At 43.1% G+C, this 10,493-nt stretch overlaps 2 protein-coding genes across 2 annotated transcripts in view; one reads left to right on the plus strand and one right to left on the minus strand.

Annotated features, from left to right (window-relative positions):
• Positions 1-2,693, minus strand: part of Tapt1 (transmembrane anterior posterior transformation 1) — a 37,872-nt gene extending 35,179 nt beyond the window's left edge. The window contains exons 1-2 of the mRNA XM_005366035.2: positions 2,645-2,693; positions 2,295-2,425 (exon numbers count right to left, since the gene is read on the minus strand). Coding sequence (XP_005366092.1) covers positions 2,295-2,425; positions 2,645-2,693 — 180 coding nt within the window. The remainder of the gene's footprint in view (positions 1-2,294; positions 2,426-2,644) is intronic.
• A 2,386-nt stretch (positions 2,694-5,079) lies between these two features.
• Positions 5,080-5,452, plus strand: LOC101986797 (40S ribosomal protein S27-like). The gene has a single exon (XM_005365991.2). It carries the CDS (start codon positions 5,111-5,113, stop codon positions 5,363-5,365), a length of 255 nt encoding a protein of 84 aa, XP_005366048.1. The 5' UTR covers positions 5,080-5,110; the 3' UTR covers positions 5,366-5,452.
• The last annotated feature ends 5,041 nt before the right edge of the window (positions 5,453-10,493 follow it).

A 10,493-nucleotide genomic window follows, 5' to 3' on the forward strand; every position in this document is an offset into this window, starting at 1 on the left:
CCAAGGAAGTACTCTAAAATGTCAGGGCCTTATTCCTCTGAAGAAGTTTGAAATGGAATGTTGGAGAAAAGCTGGAAGTACTGTTTTAAACAGAGGACGTATCTCTACACAATATCAAGTGTAAAGCTGTTAATCCACTGACATGTGTAGTTTCTGGGATTATTTTGTTCCACATTAGTTGACAGGTTTGGTAAAAGATACGGAATTGATTTTCCTTGGCCTTAAAGTATAAACAGCAATGTTTATAATCCTTGCAGAATTCAGAGAAGCACAGAGCTCTCTAATTGCAAAGTGTCTCTTCCAGATAATGTTATGTGACAGCGTTTACCAAGAAACAGTCAATAAGGTATTGTATGTTGATACAGACAATGTTAACTAAAAGGGAGGAAATCATCTTGATTAACCTGAATGTCCAAGAGTCTCCCAGGCTTTAGTGAGGTCCTGCTTCTATATTAGCAGTTAAGAAGTGTACTCAACTGGAAAATATGACTCTCTTCTGAAGCATTCTCCATGTTCCTAAAAGCCAGCAGTCACTTTCATGGAAGGCAAAATAACTGAGAAATGAAAGTTAATTCAAATTTGGGATATTATTCATTTAACCTTCCTACAAATAAATGCAATTTTCTAAACAATACTAACTCCTGGTACAGATTCTTTCTTTGAAAAGGCAAATCCTGATGGCAACACACCACATACATTACTTAACCCACCTGTGGCCTCACAGTGGACTCTAATTTAAGAACACTTGCTTGTATTAAGTCTTATTGAGACCTGTGGGCATTTCATCACTATGAAACATGGTATCTGCTTGCCACTTTAAAATTGCTATGAAAGAAAATGATGTATACACTGTGCTTGTTCTGATGAAGAAAACAATTAATGGATAGTGTAACAAAGGGGCCAGATACATATGGTCCCACTGTAAGGCAGACCCTGGTTGCATTTGAGAAGTTTGGCTGTGCTGGCAGAGAAATTCCTTCTTGTCTTCTCCCGAGAAACACTGTGTCTGGGATTGCTCACTGAGAGAAAAACTTAAGGCTAGGTGGGTACATGTTGGTTTTAACCCAGACAAACTAGATGTCAGCAGATTGTCTTACCCCTGCCTCTACACTACGTCCAAACACTTCTGCCCCATGGTTTACTACTGGAAAAAATAAACAATGAGATTTAAAAGGCAACCAGTGTTTTCCAACATAACTGATTTCAAATCTCCTTTCTTCCCATAACAAACATCTGTCTCACCTTGCTAACCCCAGACACAATTTTAGCTGAATCCCCCAAGAGAAAATGCAGCTACTCTTCCCCCTGCTCTGTTAGTCCCTCAGGCTGCTCCAGGGCTCCCCCATCCTTCTCAGGAGACAATGATGTGCTGATCACTGGCACACACAGGGCCTCTGCCTCTCCTCGGCAGTCCTCTAGATCTCAAATCTCGCTCCAGTGCCAGCTCCCTCAAATCTGTAGCATGTGACACTCTACCAAGAACCTCAACAAAGTAAAGATGCTGAAGCTGGCTGCCTACATTTGTTCTTCTCCTCACCCACAGTGGCTGAGTGCTGGTTTCCCACCGCCTGCCACGCCTCTTGCTTCACAGTGCAAGAGAACAAGCTGGGCAGCTCCCCACAGCCATTCTAATAGGAAGCACAGCTCTGAGGAAGCAGCCAGACTCGACAAGCCTTCTGTTACTATAAAAACCAATGCATTAGCTCATACATCTTTCCTTGTAATAAGATCTGAAATCTCTCAGGACTCCTAGCCCAGCAGCATCAGAGGAAAAGGGCTTTCCTGTCCTCTGACTGACCTTGCAATGAGCTACTGAAGACTTGGTCTTGTTTTAACAGGACACTTTCTGTGACAAGGGTTAAACAAGTCATCTTTTTCCTTTGAAGGTTTGTCACCTATGTCTTCACAAACATGTGGCTATTCTAAGAAACTGAAGCCCTAGAAAAGGCTGAAATTAAATACCTTAAGTGGAAAAAAAAGAAAGTGCTATTCTAGATGCACACAACTGAAGGGAGCTAGCAGAGCTCAGAGACAGAAAGTGAATCCTGGATAAGGCTGTTTGAATAAGATGAAAATATCTAAGTTTAGTAAGTACCAAATTAAGGCGTGGAGAGAGTCAGTAATGTTCCCTTCTCACTAAAACTAGCTTTCTACACAGCAATCCTATAGCCCCAAGTATGTTCAGTTACTTACCATGTTAGTTACAGTATTTTAAAAACTCAGCACAAGCTATTCACAATTTTTTTTCACAATTAAAACTTTCAAATAATGCTTGGAAATAAAAAAAAAAGTACCTTTTCCAATTCTCTTGGTATTCGCATACAAGTGTACACTCTTTCTCTTCGCTCTGTATACTTGGCCTCGTTATGTTCAAGGAAGTACCCTCTTGTTAGTTCAGCACTGAGGAACCTCAATAATGAAAGTTCTACAGAAAAAAGAAAATGACACAAAACAAAAAGAACACTGTTTATCATGGAACTCACAGGGGAGCTGGGGCCATAAGTAATACACATAGGAAGCAAAAGGGGAATGCCACAATCTGTGCCTTGATGAGAGGGACACCCAAATGACTGGAGGCTACTGTTGGGGACTGAGTGCTGGTGCATAAACTGAAAACACTAACGAGCATGGAAGGGATGGTTACCGAGAGCCAGAGAAGTCAGAACATCTTTCCAACCAGATCTGGGTCTCATGGTGCTACAGGTGTGGACGGTAGAGACACAGAAGAAAGAGTAGCTATGAAGACTCCATCAAGTAGGTATTCCAGTAGCCCAGAGGCCTGGAAGGCACTGCTTTCAGCCCATCCCTATGCCAGGACAGCCATGCAGATACAGGCCAGCTCCCTCCCACTCGGGTAAGCCGGAGAGCCTGCAGAAGTGGGCTAGCAGCGGCACCTCTCCTTGTGACAGCTTATTCCTGCTATGTGGAAGTTTCCCACCGCCTTGAGGTCATCAGCCACACAAAGTGGAACCTCCCTTTCCAGAGGCTGGTCCACTTGTGCATGTTTCCTCTGCTCCTCCAGCATAAGTTCATCAGGCAGTTTAGATTAGCAGAGGAAGACAAGGCCAAAGTAGCTGAAATGTGTTCGGCTCTGCTGGATTTGAGGTAAGCAGATGAGGTGGAGATGCCCGAGCCCATTCTTTCTGGTGTGCCATGTTTCCCATGGTACCTCAACAACCTGGCCATCACCAACTCACTCTACAGGAGGCCAAACTTTCCTCCAGGATAGCAAAAGTTTTCAAACTCACCCCTGAGCTTGCGCTCTGCTCTAACAAATGTGGCAAGTGGGGACAGTCAAAATGAGCCTGAGAGGTTCTTGCGAACCGGAAGCAGGCTTAGCTGAGGGTCTGAACAGTATGCCCTAAAGCTTACTTCCATCAGCACTTAGCAGAAGAAGTCAGGCCTGTGACCAGAGCTTCTTCTGCTAAGTGGAATCTTGTATGTAAGTACACATATACACACACCTCTAAACAGCAGACTAATATTGTATTTGCAGAATTGCTAATATACCAAGAAATATCTGAGTTTGAAATGGGGGAGGGCAAGACTTCATGGGGAGAAATGTCACCATTTCCCCATAGTTGCTTGGCACAGGGTTGGCAGGGTCACTGTGCACCCTGGGCACCCACCTTCTTAGGGTGTTACAGTTAAGTCATGGGGTGAAGCAGACACAAAACACAAATGCTTCTGCTTATATTAACAGATGCTCAGACTTAAAGGTGCGCTATAACCTCACCCACAAAGAGTAAAACTTTGGGTGAGAAACTTTCTAGAACTACAGCAAAATTTTAAGAGAAAAAGAGAGCCCCAATGTGCTGCATACGAGAAACACTAACCCTAAAGAAAGCTACGCTTATACTGAGTTCAGTGTCAACTTTTGGCACTACCCATCTAATCCAACACAGACCTAACTGAGGATGATCTACATGAACCTAAAAGGAGGATTAATCCAAATGTTCAACATTAGTGGAACTTAGTAAATATCAATGATACACCTTTAAAAGACAATCAACTCAGAAGTGTAAAAGAAGAGAATACAAGTCTCTAGAAGAGAAGGGCTGGGTGCTATGGCTGGCACTGTCTGAGACTGGGGAGTTGGTAGCACCTAAGGCCCTCAGCGTTGGCCCATGGTTCTCAGTGATTATGGTTATAAATGATAGCCTAAGGGGCCTGGGCCTAACCCCTTGGAGCGGTGTCAAGGCGCCATCTCAGGATAGGAGGTTTCCTGCTCAACATGAGCCAGAAGTAGGGGATACTAGGAGTCTGTCATCTGTACTAAAGAGACACACAGGCAGGTCATTATACAATAGCTTTATATTTTAAAAGAGCAAACTATAACAAAAAGCCCCGGATACACCTTGTTTTACTGGGAAAATTCTCTGCCATAGTGGTGTTTTGCTTGGTGACTGCGGAGGTCAGTTTTTGACATATTCAGTGCTTTGTTCTGGTCCACGAAAAGAACATGGGGTCAGCAGGAGAAGGGACTACTGCACCAACTCTCCTACCTTTGAGGTCTGTGACGGTCAAGTCACAAATCTCAAGTTCCCCAAAGAGAAAACTGAGCCTGCTGCCAGTTCCACCTGTTTATGTCTTGCCTTCCACACAGATCCTGAGGCACTTGCCAGTGTTTGTGGGAGAGCAGATGAAAGCCACAAGGCAGATGCAATGTTGTGTCTACATATTAGCTGTAACAGTAACCACTCCTGGTGTGCTTGTTAACTAATATCTATTAATACTATTTCTGCAATCCTGGTTCTACAGTGAAAAGTATCACAAGTACATTTAACAAACAATATAACCTACATTAGATTTCATAAACAGGTCATGATATGCTCAAAAACGTTATGACTGTATTGTAAACACAAAAGAGGACCATGTGAGGAATCTACTTCTAGAAATACAAGAATCTTAGTGTTAAGCACCAAGTTAAATTCTTAACTCCTGCCTCACGTTAGATTCTATAATGCTAAAACATTAAATCATAAAAGAGTATTCTTTAATTACAAGTACTCAAAACTGTAAAACCAGTTCTATAGCTACGGCTGTCTTGCAGATGAAGAAAAAGAAAACCAAGGCACCTTTCCGGCGGTGACGACCTCCCTACAAGAACATGCCTCTCGCAAAGGATCTCCTTCATCCCTCTCCAGGGGAGGAAAAGAGGAAACACAAGAAAAAGGGCCTGGTGCAGAGCCCCAATTCCTACTTTATGGATGTGAAGTGCCCAGGATGCTATAAAATCACCACGGTCTTTAGCCATGCACAGACGGTAGTCCTGTGTGTCGGCTGCTCCACTGTCCTCTGTCAGCCTACAGGCGGGAAAGCAAGACTGACAGAAGGATGCTCCTTCAGGAGGAAGCAGCACTGAAAAGCACCGGATTTGAGATGAGTGGGAACCATCCCAATAAACACATTTTGGATATATAAAAAAAGAAAAAAGAAAAAAAAAGAAAACCAAGGCATAGAGAAGCAAAGGCACCTCCGAGGTTACCCCAAAACCAAGTGATAGACCAGAGTGAGAGTTCTGGTCAAGTGAGCGTTTTTCACTACTAGATTGCACATTCCAGTACTGTTCTTTCTTGAGACAGGGAGTTGCTATGGCTGGCTGGTCTAGAACTCACATACAGATCAGGCTGGCCTCAAACTTGCAGTGATCCTCCTGTCTCTGTTCCAAGTTACTAGAATTATAGACATGAGACACCGTGCCCAGCTTCTGAAAAACCTAGTACCCTGTCAGTCCCTATTCTCTGTACTTCCACAGAACCTGAGGTCACTTCTGAGCAGCCACACTAAGCCAGTGCACTCCCTTAGGAGACCATAAACCAAGTACCATGTACCTGATTTTTATAATGTCCCTCCTAAGCAAGCTCTAAATGTAACAGTTGTCTCTGCACACAACACTATGCTAATGTGCTGGAGAATGCTTTTCAAAGGTACAGTAAAATAATGCTTACTAAAGCCCAGACTTCATGGTAGGAAAAAGCATGAAGGCCTTATCCTGCTTCCTTAACAATAAGGAGATAAGATCCTGTTTAAGGGATGGGATCCTTCTACTCTGAGGCAGCTTACAAATGTCTTCTCTTCACCGCCTCATATAATTCTCAGAACAATTATAACTAAAGAGGGGGAGACAACAGTATTCACATGATACAAATGAAGAAAGAGAAAATCAACAGATCTGTCGACCCACTTAAAGGACAAACAAACATGAGAGCAAAGCCCAGAACTTTGACCGGCAAATGCATGGCGCTCTCTCTCCTGCTATGATTACATCCACACCCACTGTTGGTTATGGTAGAGAAAGACCTGGCTAGAGTCTTCCGTGTCAAAGGAAGGGGCGTCCACTGCCTTGGACCTGACCTGTCATGTTGGCCTTGCTGCCTGTGCCACTATCCTCCTCACTCCCCGGAGAGGTGGCATTCTATAGACCTATCTGAGTTACTTGTACTATGACTTACGGTATAATCTTTTGAAAATAGAGCAACTTTACTATTTAATTATAAGTATGTCTATATTAGAAGAGTGTACACATTAATAAGGTAAAATAACACCAGTCATAAGTCCAAATCAATTCCACCAGTGTATTTAAATCAGTATTCACCTATCACAGAAATGCTCTGTAAACCTGTTCTTTAAATTGAGAAATAAATGTATCAATCCTTTTCCTCACCCCTGAAACAGAACTATTAGTCTTACTCATCAGAGACAGCTTACTACAGCTTACTTTAGAAACTAGAAGCTAGGATCAAAAAGTATTTATTAAAATAATGAGTAATCATACATATATTTATATGTTCAGCAATAGGTCTAAATATATCTTTCTTAAAATACTGCACTGCACATTTAAAACAGCAAATTGGAAAGGAATGCTGGTTGACTGTTAAACTATGAAACATGCATATCTCCAGCCTTAAGAAAAGAAAGTGTTTCTGAAGTTTAAACAGATACCTTAAATACTAAACATACTTTTCTTACACATAGGCATGTTTTGTACAGGGAAACTAGGAATCACCTTTTCTAGGAGACAGCACAATAGTAGTTTTACCCTCCTAAATCAAATGTAAGAAAAAGAACCATTTTGCATACTATATTTAATTTCTTGAAGCTTTTTATTATTTTGTTTTTTAAGACTTAGGCTCGCTCCCCTTGTAACCCAGGCTGGCCTTGAACTCAGAATCTTCCTACTTCTGCCTCCCACCCTTTAAAAAATGTTTACGGTCTTATTTAGGACAGTAAAGAGGAAGAGTCTAGAGACAGAAAGGTACAAAAATGTGAGAAGTGTATCAACAAACCTATAGCCAGCTTACAGGTCACAAACAATAAGATGCAGGAACTATGAATTGTTTGAAGCTCATTGTCAATCTGTGGGAACTGGTAACAGAAAACCAGTTGGCTTTTCTGGGTTTCTGTTTTTCTTTCTGCTCATGGGGCTACAGCAAGATGTGCAAAGGCAAAGAGAGGAAACAAATGGGACAAGGGTGAGCTCGTAAGTCAGCATGCTAGAGAACAACAGTCCAACAACAGTCCAGCACCCGTCCAGCACCAACAGCACTGATGACCACACCTGCCATCAGGCGTCTCATTTTATAAGCAAGGCTTATCTGCTCACCTCCTACACCTGCCTTATTGGGAACTGTTTCATGCTCCTGGGCAGGTGTCATGTTTATCTTATAACAAACCTGTTAAGTCTCCATGGAGAGTAAAATAGCTAAGTTAAATACTGTTTAGTAGTGGCCTGATGAAACAGAGCCAAGTGGATTAAGCAAGTAGTCTAAACAAAAGCAATTCAGCAACTGAACCAAGCTAAGAACACAGATTGCCTAATTTGTAGTCCAAAGTTGACTTGCTGGGCATCAATTCCCAAAGGCAAGTACAGCTACATAGAGCCTCTCTCACCTGGAACTTTGTGGATGAGTCAAACGGGACAACGCAGGAATAGGATGATATGCACTACTTACTATCTGGTCTATGTCTAAAAGTGCAACATGAAAAGGCAAGAATTTAAGAGTATGAAAAAAGAACAAGGTGAGACTGCAGTTCTTGGTGATCACTATTTCCAGAGTTCGAGGCCAGGGACCACATACAAGAATGGTGAGTAGTGTGTCCATTTCTAACTGTGCTAACGTGTAAGTAGTAGTATCTGTCAGACAATACATGAGTATGAAAAAAAGATGCTGCTGAGAATCAAATGAGAGCAGAGTCTGCGAAGCACAAAAAAAACATAACTGACAGATAAATGCATGTCATATTTATAGCTGTATATACTCAAACTAATATACATATATACATATTTTCTTCAACAGATAATTAGGATGGGCAGGAACACAATAACAAAATGACCCTTGACCACTATACTTCATTTTATTTCACTTATGGTATGGATAAGCATCTTAACTGGATATTCATTTAAAGAGAATCCTAGACTACTCGGACTGACCAACAAATGTCTTATAATAAAAGCCCTGAATTCCTTGGGGGAAAATGGTAAAGGGGACAGTGGAACTAAGTGACGGTTAGGGCCATCTAGAGACCAAGATTATGACTTTCAAAGGGAGCAGCAAAGACTGCCCTAGCTTGCAGAGGGAGGCCAGGGCAAGTCCACAGGAGCCTTTACAGAGAAGGGTCAAGTAATACTTTATTTAGGGTGAGCACCCAGTTTTAGGAGAGACTATGACTCAGGGAGAGATGTCGCCAGTCTGACACCAGGTGGTGCTCTCTGGCCCAACCGGTAAGTTTCCTATATTTTGGAAAGGAGGCAAAGAAAGATAATAGCCTTGAAAGAAAGCACTGGAGGTGAATCAAGAATGCATGGATTTCTACTCTAGGCAGATGCCACTGCCAAATGAAGTCCCAGTCAGAGGTGGGCAGTGAGAGCTGCTTGAATCTTAAAGTCAGGCACCAGGGGACAGAACGGGGTGGTTCATATGGAACCCACAGAGGAAAACCAGTGGCTGGTACCTCTCACTGAAATGGTCCTGGGATGCCTGCCTAGGTCCCTAATGTCGCCTACCAAAACAGGGGTAGCCATTATCCATCCTTTACACAAGACTGATGGACAGAGGAACCAGGGGGGTCATCCCAATAGCTAATGCTGTGTATCTCCCTAGTAAAGGCTGGAAGCTGACAACTCTAGCTTCTGACCTACTAAGTACACTCTGCTCGGTGGACCGCCTTGGGGAAGAACAAGTGTGTGCTAAGAGGTGAGTGTATGGAAATCCAAGTATCCAGGGGCACCCTAGGAAAGTCCACCTCTTCACAAGTTCAAGGTCTGAGTTCACCAAGGGCTCCTCACAGCTTCGTTCTTTTCTTCTTCATGCAAACAACATAAGGCTTCAACAGTAACGGCTTTCCCGAAGCTCAGAAATATTTCAAAGAAACTGTACTGAAACCTGGTCACCTTGATTTGCTTGCTGCAGTCAATCTAAGTAAACAAGCAGCTGAGAGATGGAAGACTTTTGTCTTATTAGGTCCTGCCAATTCAGAGAGCAAACACTCTTGGAGGGGAGAGTTTAACCGACAACTAAACCAAATAGAGAATGCTGGAAAAATTTGAAGTGGCTAATCGAAAAAGACCAAACAAGGCACAGCCTGTACCCAAGTTTTCAAAGATAAAACCAACGTTAAACTCTACATCCAATTCTGAGAAGGGGCAACTCTATCAGATCTATCCACCCGTCATTCTGTACTGCTAAAACTTCAACACCCACAGCGAATGGTAACGTGAATATAAACGTGTGTTTATACAGGCTGCAAGCTCTAGAGGCTAACACAGCCCTCATTCCACTGCAGCAGCTTGGAATAAGTGGGGAGAAATACCATCAAGTTGCTGTCCAAGACCTTGGGCTTCCCATGTAGGAATTAAAATGTAATCACTAGTATACCAAATGAAAGGAACACGCAAATCTTCCCTTTTCTTCCGGGCTGACTACAAAGCTTCCCTATGAACACCAAAGCTATTAAAAATTCTTTTAAAATAATAAGGCCCGAGAACACACAGGAAATCTAATATTTTAGCAGTATGCTTTAAAGTGTTTACGGACGGTGGGGCTCAAAAGTGGTACATGATTTCTTGTGTGGCAATGCTGTTTCTCCTGGCAGAAGTTTCAGTTTGAGGAAAAGTCCACATGTAACATTTTAAGGGGTGCCGCACATTTCGGAGGAAACTACTGAACTTCACGGTCACGACCACACTGTCAGCTGAGTCTACGAAAAACGTATTCCAAGAGTAAGTTAACAGGTTTCCGAGGCTCAACTTCTCATATAACACAAGAGGGAAAAGTCACCTTGGCATGGACATCATCTAGAAAGCCCCGCGCTTCGCATTTTTGACCTCTTTCGGATGCGGGAGACGCCTGTCACTGTTGAGACCGGCCGGAAGCTGACGGTGACCAGGAGAACAGCCGAGCTCCGGGGCGCACCTGGCTCGGGGATGGCCGCGGGAGTGTCGGGCCGCGCGCACTAGCGGCCGGGAGAGCTGTCACCGGCCGCGGGGACTC

This window comes from Microtus ochrogaster, unplaced genomic scaffold, assembly GCF_000317375.1.
Source record: "Microtus ochrogaster isolate Prairie Vole_2 unplaced genomic scaffold, MicOch1.0 UNK5, whole genome shotgun sequence".
NCBI classification, from domain to species: Eukaryota; Metazoa; Chordata; class Mammalia; order Rodentia; family Cricetidae; genus Microtus; species Microtus ochrogaster.

Excerpts from the sequence above, each read along its gene's own strand:
- LOC101986797 (XM_005365991.2), top strand. The coding sequence starts at position 5,111 with ATGCCTCTCGCAAAGGATCTCCTTCATCCCTCTCCAGGGGAGGAAAAG.